The 20,897-nt window shown below is 42.8% G+C and overlaps 1 protein-coding gene across 8 annotated transcripts in view; it reads left to right on the forward strand.

Annotated features, from left to right (window-relative positions):
• Ptprt (protein tyrosine phosphatase receptor type T) overlaps positions 1-20,897 on the forward strand; it is an 810,280-nt gene that overhangs the window by 496,409 nt on the left and 292,974 nt on the right. For all 8 annotated transcript variants that reach the window (XM_033767165.1, XM_010631417.3, XM_033767166.1 and 5 more), the window contains exons 10-11: positions 17,574-17,775; positions 19,240-19,342. In XM_033767165.1, coding sequence (XP_033623056.1) covers positions 17,574-17,775; positions 19,240-19,342 — 305 coding nt within the window. The remainder of the gene's footprint in view (positions 1-17,573; positions 17,776-19,239; positions 19,343-20,897) is intronic.

Raw genomic sequence — 20,897 nt, forward strand, 5'->3', positions numbered from 1 at the left:
GATACTGCAAGGAATAGGCACTATAGGCTTTATTTGCATGTCGATGTTGCTTAGAGTCTTTTGGGGGTGACAGATGTTAATCGCAGAAAAAAGCAAATAATTATGATGTTGCTTGTGCAATACGGGCTATGAAAATTTTCTTCAAAAGTAGCTGCTGCCAGGGGAGTTGAAGTCGGGTCACAATTATTTTTCCTCATGTATTCTCTGTGAGTGATGTCTTGGCTGTAGATGTTAAGGCTATACTGGAAAGGTGGTAGAAGAATCAAGGTGAGACAGAAGACCCTGAACCATAGAGCTTAGACCCTGAGTCTCAAAGAAAATGTTGGCGAATGATGGTATCTTTTTAATGTCTTTAGTCTCTCACCAATCAATGGTACAGATCCCAGCCCCCTATCAGCCTATCTCTACCTCTGACTGAAAGCTCTATTCACAGGGCTTCTGCTCTGAACCATTGTAGAGGGCACAATCCCTATGGATATACTGTCAATCATGGTTGCCAGAATTGTGCAAAATGGTGGCTCTGGTCCTATAGATGCTAGTCATTGTATGTGGGCCCTCAGGCAGGGAAAGCTTGCCTGAGAAGCTTATAATAGTGCTCAGAACTGATGGAAGAGAAGGCATTAACCAAACGTAGAGAGGACAGAAGAGCATGCCGTATGGAAGGAAATATATGGCCACAATCCTGTGGTGAGAGAGACGGGGCCTATGTGAGGTAGGGAGAAGATTAGTATGACCCATAACAAGGTCAAGGGGATCTGTACTCAGCAAGACTATGTGGGAGTGACAGCAACCAGGACAAGACCTTAAGATCTGCAAACCGCAGTGTAGGCTGTACATGGTTGATTTACCCAAAGAGCAATGGAAAACCATTGGAGGACTTTAATGTTTTAACAACAAACAGAATGTCTTACATTTATTGAATGCTTAATATGTTCAGACACTGTTCTAAGGATTTTACACGTAATATCTCACCTATTCCTCATTCAGACCTTGAAATTGGAACATCATTATCCCCATTTAACAGGAGAAGAAATAGAGGTACCAAGAAAGTAAGCACCTGGCCCAAAGTTGCACAACTAGTAAGTGGACATGCTCACATTCTTATGCACTGAAGGAAGCTGCCTCCTGAATTTGAGAAGGGGTGAGCATTATTAGTATATCAGAGAGTAAAAGCCCAACCCATCTCATAAGAGGAATACTCAGCCCTTTGGCATGGACATGGCTGGACAGGGCAGTGAGGTAGCCTGAAGTGTACTTGCCATTTAAGAGGAAAACTTGACACCTGGTACTGTTACTGGCTCCTATTGCGGGCCCTTATCTGAACCTAATGCCTGAGGATTCTAACAAGGCAGAGAAATCCTTATCAGCTCACACAGCTGCTTCCTGGCTGTTTCCCCCAGGGAGTTACAAAGCAGTGAAATGAAGGCGACATTCAGTTCCACTCCTTGGGCAAGCTGCACTGCCTGGGCAGTGCCAGGTGCCCACGTGAAATAATATCGTTTAGAGTCCAAACTTTAAATGCATCCATAGAGGTGCGTTGCAGGTCTTGGGAGGAAGAAAACTGAACCATGAATGCAGAATGGGGGCACTTGGAGGCAGCCACTGAGTACTGTTAGTTTTTTTGTTGAGGAAAGATCAAGAAAAATATCAAAGATCCAAATGAGATGATTTTTTAGGTGAAAATTCTTCATGAGGGAAGCAGAAGCTCCTCCAAATATCTCAGGTCAACTGTACACAAAATCCCAGTTTGTGGATGAAAGATGATTTGGCATCAGAGAGAGGTAATTTGAAAGTCCAATATCTAGGTTTCTCTCTTTCTTTCTCCATTCATTGTCTCTGTTCTTTGCTTCCTTTGTTTTGTCTTCTCCGTCTTTTTTTCTACACACTAGCTAATCTGGGTTTCCTTGTCACCTCCTTCAAAAGGTGTGTGTCTTCAGCCTTCAGTGGGACTGACTCTGGTCCTCACCAGCTCAGGCCCCATGAGCTCCAGCAGCTCTTTAGCTGAGTGCACTGTCCTCTTAGCAAATGAGCACCAATGTGCAGGTACTCATTTTCTTTCTTTTTGTTTACCAGAGCACTTGTCATCTGCTAAAATATCAAATGAATGACATATTTATTCATATTAATTTTATTTATCATAATTTTCTCCAATCTTCTCATCGCTATAATAATTAGGACTTAAACTGCAGGAGGCCAGGGATTTTTATTGGTTAAAAATGGTTTCCATTGCTGCTCAGTAGATATTTATGAAGTTAGCTTCAGTGCCTTTAAAGACTTTTGCTTATGTTATAAATTTGCATCTGAACAACATTCTGGAGATCCTACTAATTGCTAAGCATTTTTAAGGCCACCTATACATGTGAACATATTTCACCGTCACAACAAACCAATGTTTAATTTTGTTCTTTTGTATTTTGATGATGAAAGTGAATCTTGATGAAGGTTATCCAGGTACCAAGCATCCTAGCCCAAAATGAGCCTGTTGCACCCAAGATCAAATTCATACTGCAAAGTTTATTCCAATCCAAAAGTTCTGCCTTTATTCTCCAAGCACATTTAGTGATACAACTCAATTCTATTTCTATTTGTAACCCCTTCCCAAATAAAGACGGGAGAGATTATAGCTATAAAGAACACAAGAATCCATAAAGTGCACTTTACTGTGAGACAAAGATAAAAAATGCAAAGACAAAATCCCAAGGCCATTTTCTTTTCAGGTTTGTAGTTTGCTTTCTCCCTGCAGTGGGTGCCTAATGAGGCATGGCTCTGGAAGGCCCGGCAATCAGACTGCTCACTTTGCGGGTTTCACTCTGCAATCCCGGCTTAGGACACTAAGTTTACAGCCTTTGCAGTGGGTTCTGCGCACATGCACTGTGCAATCAGTGGAACTAAAGCGGGAGCTGAAAGTGGAAGCGGGCCTCGCCTGGCACCGGCACACATGTTCTGAGGGCCCCTCCCAGACACAGATTTGCAGGATGCATAAGAGAGACAGAGGTTCCTGCCTCCAATGCAGTCTGGGTAGTTCTTGGATGACCTGTGACATGGCTGTTAGAAACATATCTCACTCAGGTAGGACAGAAGGAAAAGTGGGACAGGGATGGCAGAGTTATTGATGACAAGTTCAGGCTCACTGGGAGCCACCAGTACAGAGGTGGACCCTACTGGCCAAGGGTAATGGGGTGGCATAAGAAGAGAAGCAAGTGCCAGAATCTCTCGGGAGCTAAGCCATCAGTGTAGTGTCCGTACAGTATACCAGCCTTTAGAGGGATGAGAACTACTTAGCCCACCCTTAGCTACCTAATTGTGGGGGATACTGGGACAGGGCACAAGGAGAAGTTGGAACATGTGGGAGGTGTCTCTACAGAGATAACAAGCCTGGACATCTGTCAGGGAGTGCACACCCGGGAAGGAACAGAGTCCTGGTCTGGATGTCAGGATACCTGGTCTGCCCACAAGGTTACCCTTTTGCCCTTTGGCATGAATTAGGTGTCCAGTAAGGGAGAGAGAGAAGGCACTGAAGCTGTGGTCTAGAAGGCCCTGTGCTGAGCCAGGTCCAGACTGAAGAATGGAGCCCCAGGACTCTTCCATGAGGCCTGTGGGAAGTCCCCTAGAGCAGGTGAAGCAAATGAACAAATAGCACACACTCCTGACAACCGCCTGCAGGGTGAGAGGGCCCCAAATCAATGTGAATGGGGATGTATAAGAAACGAAAGTACAGCTCTGATGTTAGCGCCAGTGATGCACTCAGCACCACTGGGTGCTTTCCTACAACAGCTGCCTCATTTTGTCTGCACATTACTGCTCATTTCACAGATGAGAACTAGAGGCTCAGATGTGACTGCTTGCCCTAGAACACAGATCATGCATTCTTAACAGGGGCGCTATCACCCCTAAGAGGTGAAAATTGTTGGCTCTTGGTGGGAGGAGTGAAAATATCTTCCAATTCTTGGGCATATGCATAAGTAATAAACATTGATCTAGAAGTGTACATAGCCCATAGTAAGATGCCTCTGTGTACAAGTAATCCACTCACTTTTATCCAGTTACACGTAGGCTCCATACAAAGCTAACCAGATATGCACAGAATCCATACACAGCTATTCAGATATGCGTAGAGGACACAAACGCCTATCTAGATATGCACAGGCCACATACAGATATCCAAATAGGTATAGAACCATGCACAGCTAAATAACCTGTGGAATTAAAATTTCATGGAACGTAAGAAAGAAAATAATTAAATAGATTATTTAGGAGGTGCTAATGGAAAAATAAAAAGGCTGAGAAGCATTGTTCTAAACTGGCACTGTCTAGCTGCTAGCTGCATGTGGCTGCTGGAGACCTGGAGTGTGGCTGGCTGGAATCAAGATGTACAGAGAATGGAAAATACCAGATTCCAAACTCTTAACAGGAACAACAAAGTGTAAAGTATCTCCTTAATAATTTTGTGTTTATTATGTGTTGGAATAATAAATAGTGGCTGTCTTGGGTTAAATAAAATATAGTACTAAAATTAATTTACCACCACTTTTTTTTTTTCTATGTGGCTTCTAGAAAACATAAAATCGCAAACATGGCTCACATTTTGTTTCTAGTGGGTGGTGCTGCTCTAAATGACCATCGGCTGAGAGGAAGCTAAGAGAAAGTATAAGTCTTCTGACTCTCTCCAGGTGTTACTTCGTTATCCCATAGCTGCCTCCCAGAGAAGAGCCACTCCCTGTGTGGCCCTAGGCTTGCCTCTCTGCTGCCTGGGTCTCCCAGTATCTGAATGGAGTAGCACTCTCCAGCTGTGAGGTTCTACTAGGGACCCAGCTGTGACCCTGAGGCCACTGCAGAATAGAGGGGTGTGGTGTCCTCCCAAACCCATTTTATCAGAAATGACAATACTTTCAATAGCAAGGTCCGGTGCTGTGTGTCTGCTTCTCAGGAAATACCACAGAGGCAAAGTGAGAAAAACAAATCTTTTAACCTGATCTCTAACCTGAAACCAGCAGGATAGAGAGAATATTAGATAAATGATCATTTTAACCCAAAAAAGGAGAAAAACAAAAGCTTTCATTTTTACTGGGAAGAAGATATATAGCCCACCATTGGGCTTTTACAAAACCTTCCCGTGATAAATGGGGACTAATAAAACATCTTACAAATGCTGCTCTGCTGTGTGGAATGGATCCTCAGATCTCCAGTAGGTCCACCTTTTTATTCCTTTCCTAATGCCTAATTTAGTGAGGGAGAAAATCAGCTTTATTTTAATTTCATGAGAAAAAGGCTGAATGAAAGAAAAGTGCAGTAGAGTGAATCTTCAGTCTTCGTCCCCCGACTGACCTAAAATGTGTGATTATGAGATCAATGGATTTCTCCTTGGGAAGCCCATTCTAATCTGCCCCCTGCCTTTGCTTCTCACAAGGAGGCAGGACATTTCAAGTGGATCTGAGAAACCTTCTGGGTTGTTTGGGAAATTCAGTCCATCCTCAAGTGCCCTAATTTTGTCCTCTCTCCAAATTCATTTCCATTCATACTCCCCTTATTTCTGATCTCTGTATACCTACCTCTCTATCCAGGAGCTCTCCCTGCCCCTCTGAACTCCTGGTGTATCTTCACAGTCCAGGATCCTTCAACAAACAGGTTCCCAGAGCAATTTCTGGTCTCATAACCCCAGAAAGTAAGACTGGCCATTCTTCATGATGGTGATAGAGGATGAAGGTTAAGCAGGAGGATTCTAGATCTGCAATGCTGGGGCTGCAAGCCTGGCTCTGCCTCTTACCAGCTGAAGAACTGTGGGAACTTACTTTGCCTATACCTTAGTTTCCTCATCTACAAAATGGGAAGAGTCATAGTAGCAGGCTCATAAACTTGAAATGATCAAATGAATAATGTATGGAAAGTGCTGGTAGAATGCCTTGCCAATGAGGAGTGGTAACAAATGTTCACTTTTATTATGTTATTATAATTATTCTAGTATTACTAGTTATTATTATTGTTACAATAGAGATGGTCCTGACTTGATAGTTCAACTTATGATATTTTGACTTTATAATGGCACAAACGTTTATCCACATAAACATTCTGTTACTCAATTTCAGTAAGATTATTCAATAAGTTACATGAAATATTCAACACCATTATAAAATAAACTTTTTGTTTGATAATTTTGTCCAACAGTATGATATGTGTTCTGAGAATGTTTGAGGTAGACAAGTGTGATAAAGTGTGATATTCAGTAGGTTAGATACATCAAATGCATTTTAAATTTATATTTTCAACTGAAAATAGGCTTAGTAGGCACAACGCCATCGTAAGTTGAGAAGCATTTGTAATTGCTACAGAGACATTCCTCCCTCTGTGACTCCACATTAGCCAGAGACTTTGCACATATTTGTTTCTCTTCTCTCTTTTAAAAGATATTTATTTTAAAAATAATTTTAGACTTACCGAAAGTTGCAAAGTTAGTTTCCATATATCCATAGCCCAGATTCCTGTAATTTTACATCTTACATAACCACAGCACAGTAATTGAAAGTAGGAAATTAACACTGGTGTGTCTCTAAACTACAACATGATGAGTTCTATAATCTACAGCCTTATTTGAATTCCACTTGTTTTTCTACAAATGCCTTTTTTTGTAACCTAGCAGCCTACATTGCACTTAGCAGTTATTGTTCCTTAATCTCCTTTGATTGGGGACAGATCATCAGTCCTTGTCTTTTGTGACCTCAGCACTTTTGAAGAGTACTTATTGATTATTGTGTAGATTGCCCTTTAATGTAGGTTTTTCTAATTTTGCCTCATTGTTAGATTGAGATTATGCATTTTTGGCATCACACACACACACACACACACACACACACACACACCCACCCCAAAATGATATCAGGAGACATTTGAGGTCCACATTTCTCCTTACTGGTGCTGTTAACTTTGATCATGGTCCAGAAGATAGACTATTTGTTGACCATCTGCTATGTTTCCTTTTGGGGATACAAAAGAGAATAAAATGTTATTCATCAAGAAACCCTCAAGTGTAATGGACAAGAGTTCTTCTAGTGACTATGGCTGGGTAACAACCCCAAAATTTAGTGCCATAAAACAACTTTATTGTGCGTATAGATTCTCTGGCTCAGAAATTTGAAATTGCATAGCAGTACTGGCTTGTTTCAGCCACAGGAAGTCTAGAGTCTCAGCTGAGAAGACACACATGGCAAGGAATGATTGGACAGCTAAGAATTGGAGTCATTGGTTGGCTTCTTCATTGCTTGTCTAGGGCTGGAAGACAATGCCACTGGGACTGTGGACTGGAGTATCACCACAGGAGACAATGTCTTCTCCTTGTGCCCTGGGCTTCCTCACACATGGTCATTCCAGGGAACCAAGCTTCTTACAGAGCAGCTATGATACTGTAGATGTGCATGTTCTCAAGAATGGGTCAGAAGTTGCACTGCCTTTTACAGCCTAACCTCAGAAGTCACATAATATTATTTCCCCCACATTCTGTTGGTCGAAGCAGGCACCTGTCCTCTAAGACACAAGATGGGGAAAATAATCACATAATCTCCACCTTCTGATGGGAGGAGGGGCAAAGATTTCATGGCTACTTTTCTAAATTACCAAAACTGGGTCTTTCTACTTACATATGTTTGCAAACTCAGGTCCAAGAGGACAGAGGTTTCAGTGGCTTGGGCTTTATTAGTTACTATATAGAGAATTATTGAACACCAGCTATGTGCTGGACAGGTGTGGGCCCAGCTCCTGGGGAAAGCTTGCCAAGTCCCTCCTAGGGGAGGGAGATTCGGAGACACCCTCTACAAACCCTGACAGAGTGGTCTGACTGTTGCAGGACCCCAGGGCCACTCCCCCTACTTCTAGAAACAAGTCACGCAAGGATGTGACGAAAGGGCCAACAGTGGAGTGGCAGAGTAGGTAGAGAGTATTGGACTTTAGTATCAGAATGACTTAATTCCAAATCCCAACTGAAGCACATCAGGATTTATTACATCTTCGTTCTTAATCCTCATTTATTCACCTACTCCATGGTATGTATGACTCCTACTCCGTGCAGGTCTGGGTGATTGGCAGTTACTGCAATAAATAAGCAGAACTCAGGCTCTGCCTCAGTGAGGGAGCTTCCTAGTTTGTCTTTACCGGACAGGCTGTTGGATATAGCTGTAAGTTTCCTTAGGATTATTGAACTTCTCTCATATCCATGCCTAAAGCCAACTGCAGAGGGATTGGTCATGCAATTTAGCAATTTAACTAAGTTAAACTTAGCAGAACAGAAATCACTTGAGTGAGGAGTTGGAAGGCAAGCCACTTACATTCAGGAACCCAAAAAGTATTGCTAGGAAGACTAAAAGCTATTGGGAATCTGGCTAGGCAGACTCATTAAACAAGAAGTTTCTGTAAAAATAACAAAATCGTAGCACCCCATACACCCCAGCATGAGATTAAAAGCTGAAAGGCGGTTTAAGCATCATATTATTAAACTGCATTATGACAATTTAGTAAGAAAGAGCTTATAGCCATCTGAGTGGGTGGTGGCTCTGTTATGGGACCGTGACTGTGAAAGTATGAGACTATGCCTCCAGGATGTGGCAAGGGAGGAGAGTTCAGGAGACTGAGAAAGAGACCTATGCTGAGGATTGGCAGACTGAAGATGCTGGAAGAGGAAGCATGAGGGGACAGCATTGCACTCACCTAAAGTCTGTCTGGGGGCTGGGGTGGGTGGTGGTTTGGGGAAGGGAGGTGGCACACGGTAAGCACATACATATCAGCTCTTTTTATCATTACTCTCTGGCAAGCCTTGTAATTAGGTAGCTTGTGAACACCAAAGATCCTTGAGCAGCTGGGATCTAAATTTACTTAATCCTATTGTTTGACCTGAGGGCCACAAGGAAGCAGCTGATGTCAGAGAACACAGCATTGCTTACAATTTGTCAAAAACCAAGCTAGGCAAACTAGCCAGCTTCCTGTCTGCAGCACATCTTTGATCCACAGCAACCCAGGGAGTACGTATAGACAGGAAACACTCCCTGCAGGGTGGCAGTGAACTGTCACAGAAGCAACCATTCCCAACTGAGGAAGGGCTACTCAGGCAGGCTGGAAGAGCTCCCTGAGCTATAGGAGCTATGGGCTGGGCCTCTGGCCCTGGAGCTTGGCTTTAGGGACCAGAGGAGCCTGGTTGACACTGTCATGTCCTGAGTGACACCAGCCCCGGAAGGATGAAGGCTACAAAGACAGCTGCTGATCCTCCCAATGGTTCTGGACTTAGAAGGTGCAACCCTTCAGGCCTGGTACCATGTGTTGGATCCATCCAATCTTTTGAAGGCCTCATCCTTTACCGGCTAGGACCTAGCAGGTCTCAGAATCACTCCCCATCTCCTAGCCCTGTAGTGTCTGGTCCAACCCAAGCCTTCATTATCATCTGTCCTTTGGGTGAAAGCTAGACTTTCCAAAGGGGCCCCTATATTGCTCCTGCAGTCAATCCAGTTCCCAGTTCCTTGCCTGAGAATAGGCTTATCTACATTTCATATACATGGGAATCGCCTGTAGACTGTTAAACACAACAGAGTCAAGCAATGCCTGACCTCAGACATTCTGATCAGGTCTGGGCTGGGCCCAAGAATCTTCATCTCTAACTAGCTCCCTGAAGATGCTAACACTGTTTTGTCTGCAGATTATGCTTTTAGTAAGACTATTCTAAAACATAGTTACCCTGTATGTCTCTTGATAACAGACTGTCCCCTTTACTGACCTTATATTACTACCCTCAAGATAAAAGCTACGCACTGAACTAGTCACATACAAACTTCCATGATGTGATCCCATCAGGGATGAAAGGTACTTTTGCATAGTTTGCTTCATGGCACAAATCCACATCGTCAAGACGAAATCTATTCAATCCTAGGATTTGTCAGGTAGGAAGAATCTGACTAGAGTCTAAGAATCTGACTAAGCATGTATTTTTTTCCTCACAGTGGTACCCTTAGATCACTAAAGCTTGGACTTAAGAGGGGACAGGTGTCTTTCTCTAATATGCACAAAAATATTTCATAAACCAGCAGTGATCCTGCCCAAGCATCTTTTTCAGCCTCATCTTCCTTCACACTCCTCTGTCTCCCATCACTCCTTCCTGCCCGTTTTCACCTGTTTAGCACCTTTGCACACAGTGGGGAAGGCTTCCTGGTCCTGCAGACCTAATCTGATCTGCTATATGCGCCCAAGAACCAGCTTCCCTTCCCCTCCCTTTAGAGTCAGAGTGGTAATTTGTGGGTGTGTGGTGCTGAGTTCCAACTCTGGGCTCCTCACGTGCTAAGCAAGCCCTCACCACTGAGCCGCATCTCCAGCTGCAGAGAGTCATCTCAGAGTTCCTTTTCCACTCCCCGCTGTGGGCCACAGCAGTCTTCTTCACTGGACTGAAAGTTTCTGAAGTCTCCCCAGTGACGAGTATATGCACCAAGTATATACTCAAGGGCTCGCTGAACATTTGTTCTGTGGCTGCAAAGATTCACACACAGGTGCCAAAGCCCAGGGTGCCATTTCTTGCTATTTCTTAAATACTTTATTTTGAAGAAACTTCAAATTTACAGAAAAGTTGCAAGAAATAATACCTGAAAGTATTCTATATCCAATACACAAAACTTTTCTTCACATTAATATCTTATCTACAGTAGTATATTTATCAAAACTAAGAATTCACATCATTGTGTTACTATTGACTGGAATCCAGAATTTTTATATTTCCCTCATTTTCCCACAGATATCTTTTTTCTTATCCAGGTTCCCACAGAGTATTGTTATCATGTTTCCTTATTCTCCAATCTGTGACTATTTTTAGATCTTTACTTGTCTTTCTATGACCTTGACATTTTTAAGGGTACTGATCAGTGCTCACTCTGGGTGTGTCTGATGGGACATTAGTGGACTGAGGATTTATTCCTCAGTTAGCTCATCATGCCTGGGGGACACAATGTCTGAATGACTTGTCTCTAGTACTGCTAAGGTTTCTCCAGTTTCTAGCTACTATTTTTCCTTTCCATGCCTCATTCATTCAAAGTGAGCTGCTCTGTCCAACATGCATTCAGGAAGTGGGGAACCAGGTTCTACCTCCAGAAGGGAAGAGTGTCAAAGAATTCTGATCTTACACTAAAACTGCACAGTAACCAGTAAATTCAAAGATACTTGGAGACCATGAAAATATTTCTCTTTAGTTTCACCTCCTGATTTTAGCATTTATCATTGGATCCTGGCCTGCAGCCCCAGCCCTGGGCATTCCATCAGTGATTTTCTAGTTTCCTGCATTGAAGGAAGCTTTCCTAGGCAGATGACATCTCCCAGAGCTCTTCATCCCCTTCACGCTCTGACTCCTAGCTTCTCTATTCTTAGCGCTGGTACCAGATACCAGATACAGTTTTACAAATGTATGGATACCCCAAACCTTATATCCAAAGAGATTGATGTAGTCTGGGTGGGCCCCAGGGGCTGGTATTTTTTAAAATATCCACTGAGTATTCTATGCTCAGCCAAGGCTGATGACCAGTCACTGAATCCACCAGTTCTCTGGGAGGCTGTCCTCTCTCTCTGGCAAAACCAGTTAATCCTGGATCTGTGTTCCCAAAGGCACTGACTCTGAGATCCACTAGTGCCTATTTGTGTCAAAAGTTAAGAACTGTGTCTGCTTTCCCTGCCTATCTCTTCCTCATAGTCCAGCACAGAGTCTAACAAGAAATGGGTTCTTCATCACCACTGGTGGACTGAAAGGACAGGTGAGTCTCAGTAGAAGCAGAAGCAGTCGCAAAGTGCATGGAAATGACAGGTGCCCACACTCTGATGCTGGCTTCCTACTCTGAGAAGAGGAAACAAAGTTACAAGTGTCAGGCATCAGCACTTTTCTGTCGTTATAATAGTCCCCAAGCTCGCTAGAAAAAAAAAGGCACTGTGGCCAAGAAGTCAGTGGCACATGCAGTGCAGACATCTGTGCCTCCTGCTGTTCTGGCGGGGGCATGTTTGTGTGATATTTTTAAATTGTCAGAAAACCAAAGAGCCAAACCCATGGTCTACAACAAGAGAAGGTTACCCTGGGCTGGTCTCTTTCTTCACTGTTTGCTCCCGAGGCCACCCAGAGGACAAAGACCATGAGCACTTTTACAATGGGTCAAATAAGGAGAAAATGTTTTAACCCATTGTTTTGAGCTTAAGGAAGAAAACGGAACACTCTCTTCAAAGAATAGGTCATGTTTGTCTGTTTTATATGTGGTCTTGTTAAAACTGTGGCCTATTGTTGAGATCTCCAAAGTCTGAGCCAGAGCCATTGGAGAAAGGCAAGAGCAGGTGGGAGAGGTAATATGGGGTAGTGATGTTCTCACAGGGCTTAGGTAGGATAGAGACAGAGTAGTAGAAAGAGAGAAGGGAGACAGGCTACAGAGAATGGTTCTGGAGTGTCAAGTTGTTGTTGGCTTGTCTTGACTCAGTTTACACCAGCACCTCTGACAGCTGTGCTGTTAGGGCTTTGCCAAAATTTTAAAAAATGTTCTACTTAGTCCTTGATTTAGTAGCACCTTGCCTCTGATCATGATATGTACATGAGCCTTGTGTTTTTAATCTGAACTGTATATAAATGTGTCATAAGAGCACGTGGTTAGTTTAATAAAATCCTCTGGGTTTGGTCACTGTAGGTTTTTCATGAAGTTTTTCTGAATCTTCCAACAGACAGGGTTCCACTGTCCTAGGGAGCGATCTCTCTGAAAGACCTTGTAGTCCTGCCAGCCCGTTGCTTGTTTTGTGTTCTTTGCCAGGTAGTGCACTGACATTTGCACACCAGCTAAGGAATGGGTCCATGGTGAAGCTGGAGCAGTGGAGGACACTTCCTGCTCTGTGGGTCATCTTCTGTCTCTGCAGCAGCTGCCTGGTGTCACCATTTTCCCCTCTTTTTTTTTAACACATTCTAAAAGTGTTCATAGGTTTGGTCTCAACCCTCTTGGTAGCCTTGGGGGTAAGCAATGCAGAAAGAGACTAGCTTGAAGTAACCTCCTCCTGTTACAGAGCATAGGGCTGTCTCTTCTGTTTCTTGACAATTTAAATGCACCACGCGATCATGTCTCTCATGAAGAACAGCAAGCTGACCTCATCCTATATCACACTGTCATGGTGTCCTCTCTTGACTTGTTCCGTCACTTGAGGAACAGGAAAAACTATAAAGAATGCATGCTATTTTTTTTCCAAGGTTCAGTGAATTGATTTTTATGTGAAGGCACCCTCGTAATGTCTGGAACACAGTGTGCGCTTCAAAATGGTGTTGCTGTCAGGAATGATCTTCCAAACACGTGCTTGGGACCTGTCCCTTTCCTGGTCTTGGTTTTATTTCATTTCTTCCCTTACCCTTCATGTGCCACCTCACCCCCAGGACTAGAACCTTCTTGTCCGCTCTGCCTGAAGAAGTCCGAGTCAGCCTTGCCCTGGACCCTGACCAGTAGCCCAGTACAGCTCAACCCAAGCATGTTTGGTAGCCATATCTCTCTGCATTTCTTACTCCCTTCCTTCAGCCTATGTAGAAGAGAAGGTTATTCTTCTCATGAGGTCTCCTGACAGCTGACCATGGGTGTGCAAAAGTCACTCAGGTACTCCCTGGAGCCTTACTCCTGAACAAAGGGGCTGTCTTCCAGGAGTAAAGAAGCTAAAGGTCACTCTGCAACATAAACTACATACCAGAAACTGAAAGTAGAATTCATATTTTACCCCTGAAGAACTCAAGGCTCAGAAAGGTTAAGCAAGTTTCTCAGGGCACATGGCTCGTTTGATCACTCATTTATATGTGCCGTGAAAGGAAATGAAATGTTCGACAAAGACCAAATAGCACTTACCCTCCTGGAAGTCTAGTATGGGAGTCAGCAAATTGTTTTCTGTAGAGTGCCAGAAAGTAAATATATTCAATTGTGTGAGCTGTAGAGTCTGTGTCTCAACTACTTAATCCTATGGTTGTAATATAAAAGCAGCCAGAGACAATACATAAACAAACGGGATGACTGGATTCCAGTGAAACCTAACTTCAAAAAAAAAAAAAAAAAAGGTGATGGGCTGCATTTGGTTTGTAGGTCATATTTTGTAAACCTCTGGACTGGTAGAAAAGGGGCTTGTTGATGTAATAATTGGCTGCTTAAATGTAGAGTTAATGAAGCAAAGGAGGTATACATGACTCAGTACATAATGTAGGGCTTGGGAGTTACAGAAGGCACTCATGAACTGTGTCATTTTAAATGAAATCTAAGGGTGAGAAGGGCGGATTAACTCATGCAAAGGTATTGTGACCAAAGGGACTGGGTTTTTTTTTTTTTTTTTCAGGTGCTGAAATGTGGTTTGGGAGGGGCAGCGGGCAAAAGGAAGAGCAAGGGAAACCAGCTTACTCAGGGAGTTGCCTAAGAGCAAAATCTCAATGCTGAGAGCCAATGGCGACCATTGTTCTGATGACATCACTGGACTTCTGTTATGAACAATGTACTTTCTAGCTAGGAGATCCCACTGTCATCCACCATAGAAAAATTAAAATACTGGTGTATTGTAGCCATAGCCTATCCCTGGAGCCTTGAGCTGATATGAAACTCGGCACTCTTTCCTCCACGAACTCTATTTTATGTTTGCTCTGCCAACAAATCTTCCCCTTCCTCTACTTCCAAACAAAAATTCCTATCGCATTATGCATTTCCTGCCACACCATCCCTTTCCATGTTTCTCACCTTTCTTCTTTCCTTCCCCAGCCTGATCTCCCACTAACTTCGTAAAACTTGCAAGTTAAATTTTTCAAAGACTGTTTCTGACAAAGCAGTGGGAATTAGATTTGGTGGAGCCCTTCATAAAAAATTGAAGACACGCTATATTAACATACATTGATTTATTCATAGTGTTTCATTACAAGTAAGTGAGGATCCTGTAATACCAGGAAAGGTTAGGAGAGCAGGGGAGCGCGGTATATTATATTGACAGCTCCGTGGAAATTGTGTCGCTTTTGGATTGAATTTGGAGCACAGGGAAGGCACTGGCTAGTAAATAAGGCATGAGTTTTACCTCCCAGTGTCTGTATATCAATGCATTTGCCACCAGCCCAGGCAGGCAGGCGACTGGAACAGAATTTTGAGAGAATGTGAAGGAACCCATTCTCCACTGGTGTGCAGGGGTTGTTGGCTATAGATACAATTCTAAACATTCCCCCCTCTTCTTTCATTAGGGAATCCAGGAGCCAGTGAGACACCTGCCTCTCCTGCTGTTCACTATGCAGTCCTCCTAGGCTCTTCTGTTTAAACCTTTCCTCACCTTAGGCCTTGACTCTACAGTTCCTTCTTCCTAGAATAAAAATATTTTCCTCTGCTCGGACTCTGCACCTACCATCCTGCAGACACTGGTTCTATTCTCTCTTGAGATAATTCCCCAAACACTCTGTCTAGGTCTGGCACTGCTCAGAAGCAGACCCTAAGATAAGGATTTGAAGCCAGGCCATCAGCCACCTGCATGGTAGATGCCCATACTCAAGCTATGCTTGCAAAATCCCTAAATTCCTCAGCTCTCTGTGCCTCTCCTCCTGGGCTTACTTTGCTCCCAGCTACTTCTGGCCTCTCTCCTCCAGCGTATGACCATCAGTTGCTACACCACTGCTCCTTAATACAGGAGAGAGAAATCTCTTTTCTCAAAACCTTCAATGCCATTGCCAGAAATAGGAAGTTGCTCATTTTAAAAGGTGAAGTTTGTGTATTCCCTTTCCATCTGGATTTGGTCATGCTGTAAGTGTAAGCATTCTTGATGGAAGGTAAATGCTGTGAGCTGCATGTTTAGCTGGGTGCCCTGTCTCTAAAATGAACACCACTCCTAGTGACCCACAGTGCAGAGCCTGGGATCCAGGAATACCCAGGGAATGTATGTGAAGGAGCAGAAGTGGATGAATGAATGTATTCTTTAACTCCTGGACCGTGTCTGCAGGCCAGGCCGTGCAGTGTAGTATAGAATAACGACCACAGAATGGAGGTGAGACCCACGTTTAGTCCAGTGTTAGCTAGCAATTAGCAAGTTAAGCGTGAGACTATATAGTTTAAAGCTACCGTGACAACATGAGTAAATCTCACAAACATGTGAAAAAAAAAAGCCAGAGGCAAAAGCATATATACTATAAGATTCTATTTATGTAAAGTTCAAAACCATGCAAAAGTAGCCCATGCTCTTAGAAGTCTGACAGAGGTGATCTTACTAGAATACAGGAGGCAGATAGAACTGGACGAATGCATGGAATGAGTCTTGTGTCTGGGTTCTGTTTCTTGATTGTATGACTATCTGGTTTGCAAAAACTCATTTATCTGTATACTACACGGTGTGCATTATGCTTTAATAAATTATTTTGGGGGCATCCCAGGGATCAAACTCAGGTCCTTGAGTTTGTGTGGCAGGCAGTGAAACCACTGAGCTAAATCCCTGGCTTTAATAAAATACTTTATTGGAAGAAAATTTTGTGTATGCCACCTAAGAAATGTGTAATTTAGACACGTGTATTCCAAGTGTGATCAGTGGAGGCCAGAACCACACCATCAACCGTGCATTAGTTTTGTGGTGCTATAAATGTAGAAATGGAGTGAGCGCTTCAAAACTTCTGTACCTCGACATTTGTACGACACCCTCATGTGTGATCAGTGAAGAGTAGACACAAAATATTGCATAGTGTAGACCAGTTTCTTTTCTGCAGTGTACACCACTTTGGTTATTGCCAATCTCACAGGATAAGTCTTGTGGGGAAGATCCTATTATTGATCTGCAGTGGTTTGGAAAAAAAAATGGCCTTCACTGTAGATAGGTTGAAAAGTGCTGATTTAATACAAGCTATTTACTGTTAAGATTTGGTTTGTTCATCATTAAAATGATAACAACTGTCCTGATTCCCCCAAGGAAAGGGAGAATAGCAATAAGATAAGGCAGTAGAAAACTACAGAATGAAATGCTATCCATTTAGAGGGTAGGACCCATGATCTGTACTTTTAGCAAGACTTCTAAAGAGTTCTTATGATGCTGCTACACTTCAGTGTCATTCTACACTATGCTGCCCAATTAATTGGCCACTAGCCACACAAGGCCACTGCACTTTGGAACTGTGACCAGTCTAAACTGAAATATGCTGTAAGAGTAACATGCATACCAGATCTCTAAGACATAACATGGATTATAGAATGTCAGCTGTCTCATTAAGGTTTTTATATTGGTCACAGGTTGAAATGATAATCTTATGAATGTACTGAGCTCAACAAAATCTGTTACTAAAACTACTTTCATTTTCCTACTTCCTTATTGTGACTATCAACAGGTTTAAAATGACTTGTGTGGTGTGCATCCTATTTCTGTTGGACAAGGATGTCCTAGAATATCTGCAGTAGATCTGCAGAGGCTGGGCTGATCTGTCAGGTGGGCAAGAGCTGGTGACAGTGCAAAACTCACTGATCGACCTGGCTTACCTGTCCTCTCCTGTCCTCCCCTGATGTCCTTCCTCTCAGATGAGCTCCATTCAGCACCCCCATGTGGGGCACTTATGTGTTTGTTGTTTCTTGGTCCTGCAGATCAACTACAAGGCTGTTGGCTCCCTGGACCCGAGTGCAGACCTGTCCAGCCAGAGGGGGAAGGTGTTCAAGCTCCGCAATGAAACTCACCACCTCTTTGTGGGTCTGTATCCAGGGACCACCTATTCCTTCACCATCAAGGCCAGCACAGCCAAGGGCTTTGGGCCCCCTGTTACCACTCGGATTGCTACCAAAATTTCAGGTATCTCTTTTTCTTTTTCTGGTTTTATTCTTTATTTGTGCATATTTGCATTGGATAATGAATACATTCCTTGTTGGAAGTTGATACAAGTACATTACACTAAAAGGGAAAAGGAAGAAAGGTTGTCTTTTCCTACCCATGCTTCATTTTTGTGAGAGAGACAAGAGGCAGAGCCAATTGTCTCCGTGTGGGATTGGAACAATTAGGATGACACAGTCCCTTATGAGCTAGTCTTGCAATCTCATGAAGAAACCAATCGATACATTTCCTCAAGTCTAAAAAATATATTAATTAGTTGGCAATTAACCAAATAACTTGCCACAGGGCTGCATTAGTGTGAACATATATATGAGAGAATATAATATATATAATATATATATGAAAGAGAATATAAAATTGGTTTTTTAATTGTATTTTCAAATATATTCTTGCCAAAGTAAGACACAACACAGATTCTCATGAAATTTTTTGATGAATGAGTGAATAGTTGTAACCAAGCCACAGTGATCCAAGATTGAAAACTGCCAATGCTAGTAGGGCTCCTTTCTTTACCACTAGACAGCATCAGCACAGAATTAACAGAATACTTTATTACAGCTTTTTTTTTGGTACTGGGGATTGAACTTGGGAGCTTGTGCTTGTGAGACAGCACTGAACTAAATCCAAAGCCCTACAACTTTCATTTTTAGAATATCTATGAAATTCTCATCTATATACATACATATTTTGCATGTGCTTTTGCAAAAGCCATGATTTTTTTTTGTAGCTTAATGTTTCCACTTATTCTTATCCCATAAGCATTTCCCATGTTGTTACATCTCTTTCATTATAAGGTTCTGTCAAGTGGATGGACGTAATTTAATTAAACATTCCCCTGTGGTTGGATATATATGGTGCTTCCATGTTTTTATAAAATAATGCTTCAATAAACATCTTACAAAGTACAAGTTTAATTCGTTGGTTTGGATTGTAACTTTTGGATTAAATTCAGAAATTGAAAAACTGAATTAAAAGGGATGTGAGTTTTAATGGCTCTTAATACAAATGGCTAAATTACCCTTTCAAAGATTAGATTTAGTCACACTCCTATAGGGAGGAGAGGGTCTCATGGATAAAAAGGTAGGGGGAACTAATTCATTATTGCTTTAATTTGCATTTAAATGTGTTTAACAAGGTTGACTCTGCTTTCGCATCTTTATTACATTCTTATATTTCTTACACATATCTTTATTCCTTGTGGAACTTTTGGGTGCATGTGGGTTCCTGGCCATATCGCTGTCACCCTTCTCCAGACTGCTGTACCTTACAGGTTGCCAGTCTGGGCCTCCTTTGCTGAAAGCCTCTGATATCCTGTCATCAGCACCCATTCCCTTCTAGTCGTCTGGAATATCTTTAAGTATGGAGGTGGCAGGCAAGGTTGGGGGCTGGTGCTGAGCTCACCTCCAATCTCTGTTCCCTGCCCAGCTCCTTCAATGCCTGAATATGACACAGACACCCCGCTGAACGAAACGGACACGACCATCACAGTGATGCTGAAACCGGCCCAGTCCAGGGGAGCCCCTGTCAGGTGAGGAGTTTGCAGCTTTCTTTGTCTGTACTACACATATCTCCAGGGGAATCATGTAACTGACAACGTGCATGAGCACGGTGGGACCAGGAGCAAAAATTCCTGGAAGGAACGGGGTCAGCAGTCCCAAGCTCAGTTCAGAGGAAGTATCAAGGCCAGGGCCCTCTCACCTTACAGAGGATTATTCATTCACAAGAATCGTGCTGATAGGAACATGCGATGGTCAGGAAGAGAGCTTTCTGGAACATAACCCTGGTAAATTTAGTGGAGTTGGAAACCTGTATATGATCCCCTAGGAAAATGACCTTAGTGCCAGCAACAGAGAGATTTACTAAATTCTCAAAGAACTTATTGAAAGCTTATGAATAGGAAGAGTTGAGATGGAAAGAGGACCTTGTCTAGTCTAGGGCTATGGAGTATGAGAAATCCCACAGGGTCCTTGCTGGCAAGGTCACCTGCTGATTTTAACAAGAGGCTATCGGGGGTGAGAAGGGTATGGTTGCCAGAGGCAGCAAAAGCAACACAGTAGCTCAGTGTATGTCCCTGGCTATTTGGCGGGTGGCATCTCTTTTAATTAAGCACATTTTGCACAAAAGCAACAATGTGAACTGCTGATTTTGCTCAGCACTCCAGGAAGCAAGACCTCAGGTCATAGAAATGAGGTAGGCTATGGAATGGAATAGCTTTCTAAGCCCTTACTCTTCACAAATAAGGTATTCAATGCACACTTGTTGAGTTAAAGTATAGCACAGAGTTCAATAATGGCTCATTCAACACCAACATTATTAAGTATCCACTCTTTTTTAGCCACTGTTTAGGTACTTGGAGAGAGTAGTGAACTAGACATAAATAAGTTACATTATAAAGGAAGCTAAACTCTACATGGGGAGAGAGAAGTGAGAAAATATAATTGCAAGACATTGCATCCTTTAAAGATATGCACAGTTGTTAAAGGAGGAATTGTTAGAGAAGAGAATTCTCAAAAGAGGAGATACTGAGCTGCATCTTCAGTGTTGTGTAAGGTTTCATCCAAGTTGCAAGTGCCCAAAGTGGGCAAAAATGTGAAGGAGAGACTCCATACCTGGTTAAGTTCACCTTAACACAGAGGTCAAGCAGAAGTGGTGGGATAAGAGCAGGAATGTGTTTGAAAAGCTCCAGCTCATTTGAGGACTGCTGGAGAGCATGGTGGCATCATTCTTTGTGTCCCTGGAGTCTTGTACACCAGCCTAAAAAGAAGCTCCTGAGATGGCCCAAAACTCCTTTTTCCACTCTGTGTCCAGCTTTCCCTGGAAAGTATAGGCAGTGAAGCAAATAGAATCAATCATCAAAATTGTGGGTGTTCCTAGAAGTCTGGAGACTTTGGATAATGTTCCCTCTGAGTCTTCAGGCCCTGACAGGTGTGGATAATGTTTGTTGGGCAGCTTAACATAGAGCTTTGCTCTTATATTTTTGCACAGTGGTTGTTCCAGGATTGTCCTATCTATGATAAGCAAAATTAAATGGTAGCTCTGGAGTCAAATCAGGCTATAATTCCCCTGCTTCTCTTCTGATTATT

Source organism: Fukomys damarensis, unplaced genomic scaffold (assembly GCF_012274545.1).
Source record: "Fukomys damarensis isolate Sample0158 unplaced genomic scaffold, DMR_v1.0_HiC HiC_scaffold_22, whole genome shotgun sequence".
Lineage (NCBI taxonomy): Eukaryota > Metazoa > Chordata > Mammalia > Rodentia > Bathyergidae > Fukomys > Fukomys damarensis.